The sequence below is a fragment of the Fulmarus glacialis genome, unplaced genomic scaffold (assembly GCF_000690835.1).
Source record: "Fulmarus glacialis isolate BGI_N327 unplaced genomic scaffold, ASM69083v1 scaffold32653, whole genome shotgun sequence".
Classification (NCBI taxonomy): Eukaryota; Metazoa; Chordata; class Aves; order Procellariiformes; family Procellariidae; genus Fulmarus; species Fulmarus glacialis.
The window spans coordinates 35,608-55,201 of NW_009201621.1; the positions used below are offsets into that span (position 1 = coordinate 35,608).

Below are 19,594 nucleotides of genomic sequence, written 5' to 3' on the forward strand. Positions count from 1 at the left end.
GTTCGCTTTCTTACCGCTCCAGTTACGTATTATCCTCAGATGAAATAGTCTAATCAGCGTTGATGGCAATACACAAACTAACCCCACTTCCTACTAGAGGAACTTCCTTGCTCTTTGAAGACCCACGGTGCAGGACCATAGGAAACAGAAGTAAAAAGGCACATGATGAGACAACAATCAGTTTTGTTTGCGTATTTCCTATTAAGTAGTTAACCAACGTTTACTTGTTGGTAACAATTAATTGTTAATTTAGAACAACTTGTAAAATGTTGTGTTGCCTCCTGCATGAAAGGAAATAATTTAAAAGCCACTGTGGGGTCAGCCTACTGCTATTCAGCATATTTATCTTTGCCATTAGCTTTTTGGTAAAAGTGCTGCTTCTGTCTAGAGGCCACAAATCTTGTTTGTGCTTCCTGTTGCAGAATGTTTATTACACAAGCAATCAGCAGCTCCATGTGGGTGTTCTGAGTCCCACTATCGACGATGATGACAACAGATGCCTGGTGGATGTGAACAGCAGGCCCAGGCTCATTGAATGCAATTATGCCAAAGCCAAGAGAATGAAGCTTTACTGGCAGTTTACTCAGGTAATTCTTACTCAGCAGATGTTTCAGAAACTTCAAAAGCTCTGTTTCTGTATCTAAAGCATGAGTAATCTGTTTACTAACAGAACAGAACCAGATTTATCCTTGCACGGAACCAGGAATTTATGTTTACATTTGATTCCAATGTCAGCTGCCTCAGGAGGTTATAAAACTTGTGTTATAATTTATTGTGAACTCAGAAAATACTTGTTTCTAACACAGAGTGACCGCTACAGAAGTATCTCAATCAGAAAAAAAAAAAGTTATTTTGGTAGAGTCAAATGCAAAGTAACCGATTTAGGAACAAGAAACAGAAAGCTTTTTTGTTGTTTGTTTTTTTGGAAGTAGCAACTCAGAAAAGCGGGTAGTGGGTCATTGATGGTAACAGCCTCATCATGAGCTACTTTTGCAGTTCCTTACTTAAAAAGGCTAATGCTTTTATGTGTGTGAGAGAGAGAGATAAAAAGAAGTGCAAGTAAAGACTGAGAAGTGATTTCACAGTGATGAGAATGTTGATAGGACACTGAGTCGAGGCCTGGTTTCCACTCTTCATAAGTGATTTAGAAATACAAGGGAGAACTATTAAAGAAGCCACAAAAGTTCTGGGGCTAGAAAAAACACTCTGCAATAGAATGCTTATGGAGATCACTCTGTTCAGTTTAGCTAAGAGGAAGTGGCAAGGTGACTCAAAGAATATCAGTGTTTCCACAGAGGGATATAGGTTATTCGGAAGACAAAACAGGTTCCAATGGTTGGAAGCTAAAGATAATCAAATTTGGTCTTTCAAAGGAAAGTAAGATTTTCCTAAGGTAGGAATTAAGACATTGGAATTTTACCTAAGGTAAGCATTAAGACATTGGAAGTTTACTATGTCAGGTACTGACATGTAGTTCCTTAGGATAAATAAAATGAGATTACAATACTTTCTAAAACAAGTACCTGATTTAGCTTCTGTGAAAAATTTAATAGCTAGTGTGAGTTTGACTGGTCACAGTTGCTCCTCTGCAGTTTTGAGGTTACAAATCTAGTTGTGTACTCCAGCCCATGGGCTGAGGCTCACCATTAAGGTAATTTTATTCCTGCATTTAATTTTTCTGTATCATCCATGTGGGTTTGCAAATATGTTTTCTGCCAATTCGTTAGTTTTGTTTTCTTTGACTTCAACAGCCATGGTCAGTATATTTTAGGACATTGGTAATATAGTTTAGCAACTACCTTAGTGCAGAGAGTAATCAGTAAAGCATACTATTATCATAGTTTGTATTTATACTTGAAAGCAGTCCAGATCTTTGTCTTTAAAGGGTAGCTCTCCAGCAGCAGATCTTAAATCCCTAACCTGGAAAGATATCCCAGCTTTCACTTCCAGTCTCCTCAAGGGCAGAGTTTTAATTATGTCTTCTCTCAAATTGTAACAATAATCTCATCATGAGGGGGGCCTCACTGTGGCCATCTCTGCACTTGATTTTTGGTACCATTTTTAAAAAGTATAATTAACTTAATTGTATTTCAGTTAAATTTTAGTACTGTCCACCTATTCAGTGATTGCTCTGTATAACCCAACCCTTTGGTGACAAGTAATGGTTTCTACTCCAGAATACTGCTGCTATTTTGTAATACTAATTATGTTAGATCTGATTTGGGGGGCAGCAGTAGAATGCATTGATAATTTAACTATTAAAAGCTTCAAAAATGGTATTTAACTACTTAGGTTTGTTTTCTGTCTGTATTTCCATTCCATGTTCCAAATACAATCTCCCAATGAAGGTGCAGTGCTGTTAAACTAGACTCTATGGACTCTACTTAGGTCTTCTATAAAGAAACTTCTGCCCAGGAGAAGTGAAAGCTAATTAGTTGTTTCCTTATGATAAATTAAGAGACAAATGAAATAATTAAAACCTTGCTGTTCAAAAAGGATTTTGTTAATACCCAATGCAATTAAAAGGCCATTATTTCTCAATATTCAGCATGGTGTACAGCCCGTTGTACGTTCTGTAAGCTAGAAGAAAGCTAATCAGAGTAATCAAGGCTTGCCAAGATCAACTGATGAAATCTATTTGAAATGCTCCCATTTAGTCTGGTGAAAGGATGTGTTTCTGTGAATACACTGGAAGCTGTCTATCTGAAAAGAGTCTTTTTTATTACGTTTTTAAAGCTCTGGTATTTATTTTCCATATTATGCAGTGAGCAGAACTACTGAAAATAAGCAGGACTGTAAGTATTGATGCTTATGTAGTCTTGAAGTTTGTGAAATATTAATTAAAGTGTAGATGCTGGCCATAGCTTTTTATAGCACCTTCCTTTGGCTGCAAGTATGCTTTGACTTCTCTGGATTCTCTAGCCATTCAACAAGAATGTCTGATGATACAGGGAATTAAAAATACAGCAGTGCAAGTAGAGAATATCTCAGAAAGGGAATGGCAACCAGACTTACCAACCAAAGCAGGATAAACCAATTGAACTAGATTTCCCTGGCCAGCACAGAAATCAGCATTTGCCCTGCATTCCAGACATGTATCTTAAAATTTTAGTGAGGAAACGTTCTCATTTTTCTGCAAAACACACTATATTCTGAGAGGCACCATGACAGTCTGTGGTGGGACATGGACTTCAGTCTGGTTGACAGAAGACTGTACAGCTTTTTGGAAAAAGGATTCTTCAGATAACATTTTTCTCCTCCCTTGCATTGCTGAAATGTAATGAGGACAGAAATCCTTATAGCAAAAGCAGAAAATAGGGGTCATCTTCAGCTAGTGGTCTTGCTTCTGTAGATCTATTACAGAATTATTTAATTATTAATTTGCATCTTTGATTAGAAGAGTGTGTGTATACACATATATACACGTGTGTGTGTGTGTATATATATCAAACTTGATTTCTTTTTTTAAAATTTACCTTTTACTTTGGTTTTAAAATTCTAAGTTATGTGGCTACTTTTGCTTGTAGGCAGCTGGAGTCAGACACTGAGATGTCCAGTGCTACCTTGTGGACAAAATAGTGGTTTAATGGACATTTATATGGAGGGACCCACCACCAGTACCTCAAACTGTTTTCACTATGCATCATGCTGGCTGACTGAGAGAGGCCTTGGGAGACTTTGTGGTATCTTTCTGTACAGGGCAAACTTGCACTGAGCATTCAAAGCCTGTTTGTATAATCAGGATCCATCTGAGTAAATTTCCGTGCTCCACAGTTTTGTACAGCTGCCAAATGCAACGAGACCCAGTAAGATGTAGACTTCAGTGACACCCTTCCAAGGCTTCTTCAAGTGTTTATAACTGTAATTATGTCAAATTATATAAATTAGCCCTGAAAAGACTCCCGTCAACTGGGTAGTGTTCAAGATTTTTATTGTTCAGGCTGTTTGTCAAGTCTTCTCTTACAGAAATGCTTATTTTGGGAATACTTTTATGCTGAAAAGTCTTCTAGGTGTTTGACAGTTCACCTAGTTCAGTCTGTCTCACCACTTTTTCATTTAATCAGAATAAAATTGACCTTATAGGAAAATAGTAAGTAATCACCAGGCAGAGAAGATAGAATTACAAGAATTACATGGTAGTAGAATGGTCAGAATTTTACTAAAATACTAATTTAAACATGATATTAAGGAAGCTGCTCTGGCATCGTGAACCATTAGGAAAGCAAAAACTAACCTCAGTTGCCACCAAGTTCCCCTTACTTCGTACTAAACAATTAATCCCGCTTGCACCCTGTGAGCTCTTTATGGCAAGGAGTAGGTGCACATGCAGTGTGCTGGCAGCAGCAGTCTGCTCCCCAGCGTAACCGAATGCTTGCAGGATGCATCAGGTCAGCAGCACATGTGCATGACAGTCACTGTCCACGTGCTCAGAAAAGCTGCTGTCCTTGGGACTGCCATGGTGATTGTGTTACATGGTCTGTTGTGTGACACAGAAGGGGCTCTGAGATGTAGGAGATGGAGGCCAGTGCACCTGGACAGATAACTCCTTGGGACATCTTTCAGTAGAAACTGCTTATGGCCAAAACCACGCTCTTCTGAACTGAGTATCTGATATTATTAAGTTTGTTCTGTGTACTAAGAAATAGTACATTCTAAATGCTGAAGTCAGTTTTTTTGGAGGGGGTGTATTGGTTTGGTTTTTTAAGAAGTTTCTCAGTCTCCAGTCTGATTTCTCAGGTTTATTGCTGATAGAAAGGCAGTCGTGACATAACACCTGCCCTGCGAGTGAAATTCATCTCTACAGCAGGTCACCTAGAAAGTACACTTACGGCGTGTTAGGACTCCTCCAGCAGCATAACAAAGGCAAAAGGAGGACATTTTTCTGTAATTACTCTTTATCTTGAAGTGTCTTCATGTTTATATTTAGTCAGATAGGGATGTGACTGTTTCTTATGCTTTTAACCAGACTAGCTATGCTGTCACTATTTGCTGTTGTGAGAAATGTGACAGATGAGGACTCTGGGTAAAAAGAAGAAAGGACACGGGGCAGAGCTAAAAACCTAAGAGATTAATCCTTTTAAAGCTGTTCCATGTTGAATTCTTTTCAATACAGCAAGCTCTATTAATTTAATTCAACTTCCAGTGTGGTTGCCATAGAAAGGTAAGAAGAGTGTCCACCTATAGGGATGGACACTGATCGCAGACCTCATGGGAGGGAGAGGCTGTATAGAGCCTATGCTCAGCACTGTTGTGTACCCATATCCAGTAGCAGTCGCATCTGCCTGCGATGCTAACATTGCTTTTACATGTTAGGGAGAATTGTGATTCTAGTCACTGCTGGAGGTTTTCCACAGGAAATCTTCCAGTGCAGAACTGTTCAGAGGGGGTGGTTTATGCTATCCTGAGAAGCTGTAAATAAAATTTGTTGCTGACAACTGTAGTTACCATATGTATAATTTCCTAAATACATATCATAAAAGGAATAGCTTTAGAAGGAAACGGGAAGACAGACTAGAGCAAATGAATTAGTTGTTACAGTATTCCACAGATAAACATGATGATTCAGATCTCATTTAGGTATTAGATTATAGATAGATGAAATAGATATTCCATGTAGCTATATAAAGAAAGAATAGACCTTAAAATTACTGAAAGCATTTACATCTTGTTCCTCCTACAGATCTTGGCCTTTGCCAGACAGTCATTCTGAATTATTCTTACCTGCCTTTCTCTTACAAAATTAAAGGATGTGCAATACTACTGCTGTTGAGAACCATTACCCACAACCACATCCCTAACAAGGAAGGGAAAGCAGAGTGCAGACTGCGTGGCAGGATTGAACTGGAGGCCTGTGAAGCAAGCTGATAATCTCTGTAGCAATTTCATATGCCTCCTTGCTGAGCAAACACAGTGCAGAAGTGGAGGCTAACACCATTAAACAGCAGACAGTTTCCTTCTAATGCCCACTCCCAGTTTTCAACCCATACATTAGCTAAGGACATTGGTGTACAAGAGGGATTAATTTCAGCAGAGCTGTGTCTAAGGGAAGAACTGTCCCCATGAACTGCTTCAGATTCTTCCATTATGAGACCCACGGGGTAGAAAAACAGCATTATTAATTTATCAAGAATTTGAATTTATGCTGTACTTCTAACCCCAAAGGATGCAAATACACTCAATATGTATTTGCAGGATAAGACATGCTATACAGCTATATAATTATGCAGTGCTATCTGCCCGGCAGCTCAGAAAAGAAAGTGACTGTGATACTGTTAAGAGAAATACAGATTTTGATCCTGCAGGAGAAATATAAAGAAAAACAGAACCCAATTATTCAATTAATTGAGCCAACAGACTAGGTTAAGCCCCGTATTTTTAGTGAGGCTATCTGATAATAACCAGTGCTGCCAGATGTTCAGTTTTAAACCTCAACCACAAAAGAAGCCCCAGGGGTCCCACAAGCCCCAGGGGCCCCAGTGCAGTGTTGGTGTATGGGTCCAGTACATCAGCAGCACTTTTTTCTATACTTAGCTACTCTTTGCCCATCTTTGATAAAATATTACCCTAGCTTCCCTGTATTTAATATTTTAACTGGCTGGATAACTATAAGGTGTTACAGTTGGAGGACAAGGCACCTGGACCATTTTTCTGCTTAGACATGAGAAAGTGATAGTTAATGTTTTAGTTTTCTTTTTGCACTAGTAAATTTGTACCTAATTCATGTGCAGCTTAACCAATATTCTTGTCATATTAAACACTTTTTAAAAACAGGTGTATTAGAGTATTTGTTTTTTATACTCCTTGAACTATCTCTTAATATAAGCCTACAAACTCTTTACTCCTATTTATGCAGAATGGAATTGTTTAGAAGTACAAAAATCTGAAAGCATTCAGTCTTTCTCCATTTTGAATACTTGACTTCAACTTAAATACAAAAATGTATATGCAAAACACATGCAGAAAAAATATTAAATGCAAATATTACTATAGAATATTGTGTTTTAGCAACTGGTGTTAAATTTGCTTGCAGTTACTGCTGTAGTTGGTGGTAACCAAAATTTCCTTGTGTAAGTTTAGTCTTCTGTTTGGAGTAATTTTCTAGTAGCAAGTTTTACTCTTTGCAAATTAGGTGTAGAACTTGCCACCTAGAAAGTTTGTGTGTGGATACAGCAGTAAAATGAGCTTTTAGTGGGTGTATTTGAAGTCTTTTCCAGCATATCACATTATGCAGTATTTGCTCTCCTGAGGACTACGTTTAAGCTCCAAAGACGCTTGTACTGAATTAATTTAGAAGGAAGTTAACACATACCCATGTTTTTCTTTCAAAACAGATACCCTATTTGCATATTTTAGCATATAATTTTAAACACCACATTTATTTACAAATAAATTATTTGTTCTAGTTCCACCCGGTTTTTCCTAATTTCAGATGTCCAGATAGGCTCCATCCAAAAGTCGCAGATGACAGCTGCTGCTGACAAGGTACTGCATGGCATTATAATGACAGACATGCAAAAGAATGGCCAAGTCCAGAATGTTTTCTGTAACTTGACTGATAACCAGCACTTACCAAATGAAGTGGCTGGGTTTCAGGAGATCTGAGCTCTCTTCTTGGTTCCTCCTTTGCATTACTGGACCAATTACTTCTTGGGTTCTACATTCCTCAGCTGCGAGATGGATGGAAGTATTTTTACCTTTAGCATACATCTTTTACCATTTCTAACTTCCCAGATGAAAACAAAACTCTGTCCGGATCAAGTCAGTAGAAGTTGCATCTTTAATTCCAATGGAGACAAGAACAATATGTATGTAAGCAAGGTTTGGCTACCAAGTATCACCCTACAATCCAAGATGCAAATACTTGAGAAAAATGTGGACTTGGGAGGCAATTAAATCAGGATGCAATAATGATATATATGACAAGAAAAGAAGGTTTGTTATTTAGTGGGGTGATCAGGCCATCAAGTCTGGTATCCTGAACCTGACAGTGACGATACCCAGTATAACAGACAAAAAATAAATTATTTTCATTATTGTCTGAGTAAACTGTGCAAGGTTTGTGCTGCAGCTGCAAGGACATTCCTTTCCCAATATCAATTATAATCAGCTAACAGATTTGTGTGGTTACTAGGGAAAAAGCCATTTTCAATAACCCGATACTGTGACCAAAGTCCCAAAGAGCCCAACCTAAATTCCCATGTTAGAATATGCTGATCGATTGAAATACTAGTGCAAATTCATTTCTTAATTTTCTTCAGTTGGCACTCAATTTATTTCTTGATCTCTAGAGATTGGTTTAATCATGAGCATATAATCACAATGCAAGCAGTTCAGTTTCTGGGTTAAAATGAGTTAGGAAGCCTTCATATTGAGCACTCAGATTAGAAAACCTAGACTAATTGAATACACCACACACACACAAAAGAAGTAAAGTTGTCATTCAGTATTTTTGTTTTCTAAAGGAGTTACATTTTAGAGTTACGTCTCAAAGAAATAGGAATGCGCATTTTCTCTCATCTAAAACCCATAAATCTTTGGGAATCTTAAGATGTCTAGGGAAAACGTCTCATCTTTCCTAGGGAAAATACAAAAATCTTGGGTTTTCTAATTGTGCTTTTCTTATTTATCTGGCTGAAGATGAGTAACTAGGTATCCCCTATGCTAAGGTTGGTAAATAATAATGTGAACTTTTCTTCTTTACATTAGTTTTCTAGGTATGCTATGTTAGAGCAATATTTCATCCATAAGGAGAAAAAGAGAATGAATAAGGCAGTAAGGTGCTCTTAGGCATGATCTTCAGGTGCATGCTGTGAATGGATTTTCATTAGCAAACTAGTATTGCATCTTGCGCACACTCAAAAGTGGGGAGGGAAGACATGCTAACAAGAGTTTTGCACAGACAAGCAATGCAGAACGAGCCTTAGAGAGCAACATATACAGAAGTGATGATTGCTTCAAAATCAAATGAAAAGGCAAAACCTAGGAATACACAATTTGCCACATCACAGATCAGAAAATTAATTAACTAGATTAATTACCTCATCTAGAAGACTGCCTCAGGCAATGGTCAGTGCTTGCTGTTTCACAGAAATGAGCTCTGTTCTAAGCCAGCAGTTCATTGTAACACCAGGAGGAGGATTCCCTTCTTGACCCTTCATGTGCTCTCTTCATGAAGACTGAGATTTGATTTGTCTGAATGATCGTCTCAGCATGCCTATAAAAAGTTGCTTTATCAGCGCTCTTAAAATTAACCGAGCCCCCTAAAAACATTTAGTCAGTCACTGAACATTGACGCCTGCAACAGTGAATTCAACAGGTTTCCTACACCTATATAAATCAAGTAGGTTTTTTTCCTTAGAAAGTTCATTTACCAGTTTCACACTGGTATTCACAGGTATTCATACTTTTGATCACTGAAGTCATATCCCACTAATTTTCATTTACAGCCTAAGCAAAGTCCTATTTTTATTTCATTTTAGTATATTTTGTAATTCCCCACCATCCGAATACCCATCACACTTCAAAGCATCTTTGCTGCCTTTGTGTTCTACTTAGACATCTTGAAGAAAGCCTAGATCAAGGCAGATAAATCAAACCTGACTTGTTTGCAGAAGTCATTTATATGTAATCTCAGAATGAAAGAGAAAAGGTAACTTTTCTAAGCTTTTCACAAAATGTATTTGTAAAACATGCAAATAAAGCCAATGCATCCAGCACTCCCTTCTTTTTTCCTAGTTATATCATAATACTGTTTCTCTACACAGGCATCTACTGTATGGCACAATCCATGAAAAGAAAGACTGTATAAGAAAAAATTTTCTATTTTTCAATTAGAGCAAAATTACCCTGCAGAAAGCATTGGTGCAGAGCATTAACTTTGGATTCCTTTCTGTAGGCCAGGTCTCACTCAAGACTCCTGAGATGTTCAGAAACACAGGATTTACCTATATCTAACACTCCTGCTAGTAGGAGGAGGTATAAAATGTAGCAGTTGTTGTTAACTTACATCATAGTGTAGAAACACACCTTAAGTTCTAATTCAGAACTTTAGAGTATCGAAGTTAGAGCCCTAAGTAGCCAGCGACTACTCAGTATAGCGGGTTCTACATTTACAGTTTTCTGAATGCACCAAGCAGGAAAGCAGGCAGTATATGGCAAAAGGAGGGGAGACACTTAAAAATATCATCCCCTTTAATAGTAAGAAAAAAATTTCAGAACATGTCAACCTGTGAATCATCTCTCATCAACATGCATTTCTGGAGCTTACTCTTTTATGACTGTCAATTCTTAAAAAGGCATTCAATTTATTTCTAAATGAATTATCCTGTTAACTTGTTACTCAGGACAGCAGCTGTAGTCAGAAAAGTCATGTGCATCATTATCAGCTGCATAGCATAAAAATGGTTTTTCCTTTTCTACAAAGAACTGATTAGGTAAGCCTAGCTGTCAGAAGATCAACATCATACATCACCTTCTGGATTTGTTGACAAAACAAAACTGAACAGTATGTTCAGCTGTAAATTCTGCATTTAGCCATAATTATCAGGGCTATGTGTAGATAAAAGATTCCCTTTTAAAACTACTTCCCACTTCCGCCTCCATCCCCAAAACAGTGTTCAATAATTATGTAAAAAAATCATACTGTATACCTAGAATATTTGTTTCTGCAGATATTTTTCTAATAATATGTCAGAAGGATTTCCTGGCCACTGCCAATACAGTAATGATTTGTGTTTACCTTCTGAAAAATCCCTAATAATCTTTCTAGTCTGGCTAATGTATTCTACTCCAAAGCCTGCTTCAATTTTCTTAGTTTTATCACCGTTTTCTGTAGTAAAATGCGTTTTCAGCTGTCATATCCTGAAGAGCTTCTTTGTATTTCAGTGAAGGCTTGAATTTATTTCTGTGCAAGGTATTATTTTCTTAATCTTGCTATTAACAATGGGCCTTTGTAATCTGTTATAAATCTGTGATAAAATTTTATATACATGTGGAAAATCTTACTGATAGGTATAAATCCATACATTCCATTTCTGATTTTTATGCTGTTTCTCTGTAACTTGTTTTCTATTCCAATTACATTCTCTGTATGAAACTGCATTTCCTTTCCCAGGTTTAATTGCTTTTAGTTAAATACTTTAATTAACAGTATCGTGTATTTCCACATCCTGAAGATTTAACTATTACACCTTTAGAGGGCTGTGCTCGGAACCTAGACTGCTCTACATTCATGTAGCCAACCTAGATTAAACAAAACAGAAAATGATTGCAAAGTCCACTAGCTACTAAAACCTAGTTTGGACATACAGATAAGGCTGCATCATTTGATTTGTCACAGCTGCAGTATTAAAAATTTGTTGCAGCAATATAAAAATTTAGCATTTATGATTATGTAAAATCTGAACACTCAGAAGTCTTGGTAGTGGAATGACTGGAATGAGACAACGCATGATGTAGACATTAAATTGTTGTAACTGTTGAATGATGCGTCTAATTCCATTGTCAGACGATGTTTCATAGTATTTACTAATTGGGTACCAGCGAGTAGATATAAGTCTAATGCTCGGATGGCTACCTGAAAACAGAACTTGAGTGCAGGAGGAGAGGTGAGGAGGAGGAAAAAAAATTATTTTATTTTTTGCTTAAGAAACAGTTTGGCTGATCCCTATTATAACTCCACCTAAGTTTATGTTGTACACAGCAAATAGTTTTGGTTAGTACTGGAAAAATAAATTCATTTTTAAAAAGTGTCTTTAAAAAGATTCTCATTTGCCTGTCTAACTGTAAATAGTGATCTAAATAGCTGACAAACAACACCTTTTTAATATATAACACTGCTGTATATAATATTTCACACAGAATAGCAGTTAAATGCACCTTATTTTCACAGTAGTCATATCAAATATACTAGGAACCAAGTGCCTTTGAAGAAGAGCAACAGCTAACAATATACTTCACTGAGGCATATTTCAATTTAAATAGTTAAAATTAATTTTTGAAAGATTTGAACAACAAAGAGTATGTTACAGAGTCTGCTTTACTTACAGAGCACCTGTTCGCCAAAGAGTTGGAAAATTTGTCATACTGCTTCAGATTTGAGAAGGAATTAATCAATTACCTATATATACCATTATATATCTATATCCTTTATACAACTATAAAGCACAAATTCTAAACTCAGTAACATCATCCAATATTTCCGAGCAATGGGCAATACTGAAAATACACGAATTACTGTATGGGATAAATTATTCACTTTTTCCTATGAACACTTTCTCACTGCAGCAACATCCATACAGAAGTGACCACATAGAAGACAAAATGACTTGTAAAAATCGAGTAATTTTTTTAGGAATAAATTTGGTGTACTAACAGTCACTGAAAATTTACCCCAGTATTCTGGGGAAATGAATGAGAAGATCATGCATTCTGTTTGGAGTGGAGATTATCTATGTTATATATATGTTAGCATAATTCTTTGATTCAAATGTATCAAAGCAATAGTGAATATTAGAGTTTCTGCCTCAAAGGTAGAGCGAACATGTAAATATTTGAGGTCACTGATTGAGGTACATATAGAAAATTATAGACTAGTGAATGTAACGATCTATATAGCATATATGATGCAAGACTGGATACACTTACTAACCTTGTAAGACCTTTTTCTGAAATAGCCATGGTTCGGCAGGCTGGTGAGAGTACTTCTTTTTTTCCTCTTTTAGGCAGAATAACATGAGCTTTAATGTGATTAGCAAAAAGTAGGTTTAAACTCTGTAACAGAAGTGTACGCTTTGTCATAACTTGTTAAAAAGAGCTATCAGTCTGATTTTCAGTAATGCTGACAACCTCCAGCGTTCATTTAATATCCCTCATTTTTACAAGTGATCAAACCCCGTTTGATCTTAAGTTTCGTGCCCAAGAGCTTTTACTAGCTTATGAAGCCCTGGTTCAGTCTAAAGCAACAACCTCACTTCCCCATTTTCCCTTTCTACATTGCTTTTTCTGGGAAATTTGGAAACCTAGTACAACAACTTGAAGCTCACAGAACCCATCACACCTACCTAAATGACTGGAACATCGTGGATCACATCTAGCAGATGTGCCAAGTACAAACAATGACTAAATTGATCAAGTCAATTAGATGTTGTGAATTATTTATTCAGCTTTAATGATGCCACATATCCACATTTGAATCCTTCCTTCAAAATACCTGAACTATGTGAAGTAGCATCTCTGTTCTTTTCCTGCCAAGTGCTTTTTTGTTCATATATCAAAACACAACCTTGGCAATCTGACTTCAGAGTAACAAAGAATAGAAATTACTTGGTTCTTGCTGAAGAGAATTCTTACTGAAGAAAACTACAGAGTAAATATAATGGTAAATTTCTATTAAATAGAGCCAGAAATAAAAAAGATTTTACACTGTGACCAGTAAAATGTCATCTGATTAAAAGGCCTGTCATTCAGCACAAAAGATAAGTAACCATAAGGTGAGGGTTTTGGCAAGAAAACCCATGAGCTGTTCAGAACTTTTTGGCTAGGTATTTGTTTACAGAAGCTTCTTAATGTCTCTTTTGTCATGAAGTCAGAACATGCTTTGTTTTGAAAGGAGTTTATCTGAGTTGCATAACATGTATATAACCCCGGTTCTGCCGTAGCAATGGTATGGAGGGGCAGGAGTTCCAGGTTACATGGGGTGTGTACACTGTACATATTTCTTTACAAAAAAAATTGTATTTAACATCTCTGTTATTTGCAAAGAGAGCTGTACCAATGCTCTGTCTCAGTTGTAGCCCTCTGGATAGGAGGCCTTTTAGACATTAGAGAAACTTTATGACAGTTTTCAACTAAGCCTGGCTCTGCAAGGACCAATATTCCAGAGAGGACCCATTCCACTTTACTGCCCTGCAGAACAAATACGGGAAGGGGGAGGTTTGGGAACTGTGCATCCACCACCCCGCAATAAACCAAAACAAAAACCATAGAACAGTTCAGCAAAGACTAATTACTTTGTACAGCTTATTAGCACTCCAGCTCTAACCTATATACGTAAGTATATACTTGCAACACGCTGTTCTTTCTAAAACCAAGTTGGTTTATACGTACGACAGACTCGCATGGGACTGCCTACCAAGTATGTTGGACCATCCTTGTCTGCAATTGTTTGCAGGCACATCAAATGATATTCTTAGATGCCATATTACTGGATAAATTCTACTTTAGTGAAAGACTTGAAAGGAAACCTCTTCCTTATGGCAGATATGCAGAAAGTACAATAATTCTAAAGGAAGTCAAAAGTATTGTTTTCCACTATGTGTGTTATGTCACTTTCCAATAGCTATTGGTCATAACAGGATGTGTGACTTGAGATAGTGTTCGCATTAAAAGTACGAAGCACTCAATCAGTTTCATATGTGTCTAAGGCTACCAGCAGGAGTTGAGAGCATTTGTGCTTCTCACAGGAATTGCTTCAATTTGCAATGCAAAACCCATCAAGTTTTCAGTCAAACTTGTTAATGCTGTCACGTTCAGTCTATCTTTATGAAATAGTTGACCTGGATATTTATTTATCCTCTTGAGACTTCTGCTGCCATTGAGCTGCCTCTCATCATCAATGATCTTAATCCTAATTCTGTTCAACCGGGCAGAATTCCTCTTTAACCAGTTTCGGCCTATAGAATTATATTTTATGTATCATGATAGTAAAGACGTTACCCTAGGCCATCAAATTTTCGCCTTTAAATTGGAAAGTAGAGGTCTTACCTAGGATGGGGGAAGGGAACCAGATAGGCAACTTGTCTTTCAGTTAGCCTGAAGTATAGTATTACAAGAAACCATTTTGCTGAACAAGCGGTAAACATGACTGTCAGAATTTTATACAAGTTTTACTAAATGGTTATAAAAAAAGAATTAACTAAAAGGACACCTTTGTCTGCATTTGGCTTTAGGGTTCCAAATGATGATGACAGACTGCAGAAACCATTCAGGAATACTGTAATTTGGAGCCAGTCAGAGTAGCAAAATGTAGTGTCAGCCTTCAGTGCGTCAGTCCTGCTTGCTCGCTTCTCTCAGTGGAGTTACTCAGGTCAAGTGCTTTAATGATTACACATCTCGCTAGTTCAGGCCTTGCAACACATAGTGGGTGCACTGCCATCACCCTAGAGATAACAGACCAATACCACTGTCGCAGGCTTGCATTAGGCATATGAAGGGGGAAAAAATGAAAACAATTAAGTAGGCTAACAACAGGAAGTTTTAAGTAAGCGCTATACAAACCCTTCTCCCTGTACTTCAGAGCAATTCTGTCATTTATATGCTTACTGAAAGGAACCAAAGCTGTGTAGACTGCATCCTCTCTGAGGGATTAAGCCATGGTTCCGCACAGACCTCACATCTCTTAGGAGCTGAATTGTTCTGTTTCTAACAGGACTTGAGCCTTTACATACCTCTGTTGTGGGAAAAAAGTCATCCTGCTAAAAGCATCCATGCTCTCTACAACACTCAATTCACACCTATTAGCCACTACTTAACTTTGATGTCTCTTATGTTCCATACAGCAACTCCAATGTACTCAGCAGGGTGATTTTCAGTAGCCACTGCAAAGTGCTTTGCAGCACATCAAAAAGAGCTTCCTCGGCTTTTTTATCTCCCCTGACACTTGTTTAATAGAAGCTGGATTTCACTAGAGGGCACATCAGGAAAAGGCGGGGGGGGGGGGAAGCGTTTTGTGTGGTTTTTTCGTTGCTTGCTTGTTTTGTTTTTCCTTAGGCGTGGTTTACACTTCGTTTATGTAGCTGCCTGTATTAAAGTATTTCACATGAATACATTTACTGTAACACCCATGTGTGCTCTACGTGATTTAGAATAGAGGAAAAACATTGACTCCACTGTGAGCATCCTCCTGCCTCTACCCCGAAATCCTCAATGGGAATAGAAAGCATTTGGGACCATTCAAGTGAAAGAAACCCTTGACCACTGAAACAAATGGGAGTTAGGCAGAAAGAAACTGCAGCTCAGCATGGCAGTATTTAAGCCGTAGTGCTGTGGCTTCCTCCACCTAACAGAGCTCTAAGTTAGGTGGCTAGGCCCCATACACAATCCTCGGGGAGAAAAAAAATAGGTACCAAAGAATGGGATTCACAAAGTGCAGCCAACAACCTAGGTGTTTGCCCCAGCCCAGCTGCTGAAGCCAGCTAGACCTCAGCATCCTAGCTCATTCCTCTTCCTAAGCATAAAAGCTGTTCCCAGGATGGACACCACAGACTTCATTTCACAGAGTCTGGGCAAGAAGAGTTGTACCAGGGCAACACTTGCATTTTAGCTGTCATGCTTTACATAAAAGGGAGAGAATTAATTTTGTTCCTTCACTTATGCTAATAAGTTAGAAATGACAGGAGAGGTCTAAGAGTACCATACCCAGATTCATTTCCCAGGTCCAAAAATCAGGCAAGTAATGGAGCTGAACTAGCCTTCCATAACTGGTCAGTTTTCTGACAAGACAGAAAGTGGGACAACTTCTTTCTCCTGCTTCCTTAGTACAAGATCTGAGCTGAGGATGGCTTAGACACCAAAACTGAGACAAGGACTAACTGATAAATGAAAGATATAGAACTAGCTAACTTAACTGACAGCAACACAAGCACCTCCAGCATCAGTTGGAAGCACAAGGAAGTTGATCTCAATTTTGGGTTTAGGCAGAAACACTTGTGGTAAACTGTAATTCCGAATTCCCAATTCAGACACAGGGAGCTGACCCTGGGTGCCATGCAACATTGAATCTATGCAGAGGAAAAACCATAATCAACAGTTTTCATTAAGAATAGAAACCATATGTTTTGCTAAAAGAAAAAACAAAACAAAACAAAACGACACAACTGTTTCTTTTGGCAGTGAGAAAATACCCATTACCTTAGAGTTTTGTATCTGAAGGACAAAATTCAAAGCTCATTGAATTCATTTGGGGGGAGGGGAGGGGGAAATCGCACCACAGTGAGCTTTAGAAGGCCAAAGTAACTTGGGGGAGGGGGAGGTGGATTTAGGATAAGGGAACAAATGGCATATAATAAGCTTTGACTAATTGCCCATCCTAGTTTCTTCAAATTTCTTGTATGTCAAGCAGTTTTATTGCTTATAGGTAGCTTAGAGTTTATGCTCCCACCAGACACTCAAATTTAAGTACCTTTATGAATGTCAATAATAGTTATACAGCAGTGGGAAAATACATTCACTCAGCATTTCATCATGGAAGTATATTAAAATGCCTACTGTATGCCTGTCTGTCTAGTGAAGTAATCAGTGAAAATTGTATCTAGACTGCACATAGGCCTACCAAGGAGGATTTATGGGAGCCTCATGTTTTGAGTTTTGTGAATTATTCTAGAAATTACCTCCTTCTTACCCAAAGCCATATTTAAAACTTAGAGCTTTCAAACCTAACTCTGCATTTCATTGGCCAGTCCCAAAAATGTTTTTAGAAGTCGCTTCTCGGAGAAAGTACATACTAAGTATTACTGGTAGGAGAGGAGGAAAGGAGACCCCGCAGTCACCTGTCTGAATGAATCAGAACCTGTACTGAATGGCACGAGCTACCCTTGCCTGAGGAACAGCCTTCTCTGAAAAAGCAAACTCAGCATTTCTATGGGATTTATGCCAATATCCTTGTGATTATAACAGAAATCTAGCACAGTTACGACTTTCTGATGCAAGGTGTAACAGACTTGAACAAAACTGATGAGGTGGATTTTTTTTGTATGGGATTGGGTGGTGGTTTTTTTAGCGTTGTGTTCTTGGTTTTTTGGTTTTTTTAATAGCAACTGTTTTTTTCCCCATTGTACAAGTAAGTAATTTAAATGTGGCTGCTCTTTCTATACTTCAGCTGTACTAACCTGTACTGACTTACACTCAGTTCTTTCATTTGCAGATTAAGCCAGTAATTCTCTATTACACAAGTCTAGAGAAAGACAGACTTTCAGACTTCTGTGCAAATTACTCTACTCTGTATATCTTGGAAGACACTTCCCAGACACTAATGTGTATGAGTTATCTATTATCTCTATTAGACAGGAGAGAGCGTGAAAGAACCAACTGAAACCAGAATTAAGGAAAAAAAAAATGTAATTTAAGTCATCTACATATGATTTAATTGTAATTTAGGTGTATAGTTAACTGTGTGATAGCCCCAGTGATTTAAGATTTGCTGCAACTCAATGGTGAAGACAGGGCTTTAATATGGCAGTATTAAGCTGAGACTTTGGAACAGAGAATCAAAACTAAGGATTAGCAACCTGAGATTATAAAAGACAGGTCATTTCAGAATTCAAAGAATAAACAATTTTTTGCATTTTATCCTACATACAGGCACCCCTGGCCAAGGTACTGGTCCTCTTTTGCTTTTTTTTGGTGTTTCAGAGGTGCAGCAGAGCCACTAAGCTAGGTAACTGAAGCAGACAGGAAAGCTTTTGGCTCATGGTTAAAAAGCATGGCCAGAAACACAGCTCGATTCTAGAAACCCCATTTGCTGAAACGGTAACCAGGCAGTTGAGGCTTTTCTAAACCGCATCAGAGATTAAACCAGCCTGTGACAAAAGGAACCTTCACTCCAAATCCAACCTAGTGCATATCTTGTCTGTAACGGAAACATTTTTCACAGTAGCAGTGGACTTTAGTAGACAGACATTGGAATGTTCTCTAAGCTATTTTATCACACAGTAGCAATGTAGTACGTTCACAATGTTTAATCCAAACACTTCTTTTTTTTTCCCCATATTTAAAGGGAGGTCCAATCCAGAACCGAAAATCCAAGCGTTGCCTGGAATTGCAGGAAAACAATGAAAATGAATTTGGATTTCAACTCGTCCTTCAGAAATGCACTGGACAACGCTGGTCTATAACAAATGTCCTGAAAAGCTTGTCGTCATAGCAGACTAAATTTTTTACCCATTTCTTTTGCTACTGTGTAGCAAATACTGCATTGTTGCCTGCTGTACTGTATTCCTCTCGCCCCCCCCCTCCCCGATTCCTTCTCTCCTCTTTTTTGTCCCTTTGATTTTATTTTGTGAGTGTGTGGAAATTGGGTTTGTGGGCTGAAAATAAGATGTTTTTATTTCACAATGATGTTTTCATGGCATTTATAGAGACATTGAATGACAGGTGATGGGTAGGCTATCCTAAAATATTTTACAATTGTAAATAGGAAACAAATGGAGAATATTTATAACTCAAACTTTTATTGAATAAAAAAGTCCAAACACTATTACTGTCTAGCTGTCTCCGTGGAAATCAGTTTGGAAGTTAAGTGGTGGTCTCATTGTTTTCATTAACCCAAGCCTGATCTCGGCAAGTAACTGCTGAGAATCAGTATTCTCTAGACTTGTGGTAAAGAGTCCTGCCTGCACACTAGTAGCTACAGTGTGGGAGGGTTTTTCTCCTTTTTCCCTCTAGGGAGGCCTGTCTAGACCACTGTAGCTGCTAGCGTGCAAATACGGGTGCGGGGGGTGTGGAGGTGTATAATATGCACCCACATACTTTTCCTCATCAGTACTACTAAATAAAACCCCAGAGAGAACCCCAGGGCTTAACTGAGGCAGGGAAGAGA

General features: G+C 37.9%; 1 protein-coding gene across 1 annotated transcript in view; it reads left to right on the plus strand.

Annotated features, from left to right (window-relative positions):
* The window catches only part of LOC104074034 (polypeptide N-acetylgalactosaminyltransferase 18-like), a 52,206-nt gene extending 32,954 nt beyond the window's left edge, over positions 1 to 19,252 (plus strand). Inside the window, exons 3-4 of the mRNA XM_009574005.1 lie at positions 423 to 587; positions 18,773 to 19,252. Coding sequence (XP_009572300.1) covers positions 423 to 587; positions 18,773 to 18,919 — 312 coding nt within the window. The 3' untranslated portion in view covers positions 18,920 to 19,252. The remainder of the gene's footprint in view (positions 1 to 422; positions 588 to 18,772) is intronic.
* The last annotated feature ends 342 nt before the right edge of the window (positions 19,253 to 19,594 follow it).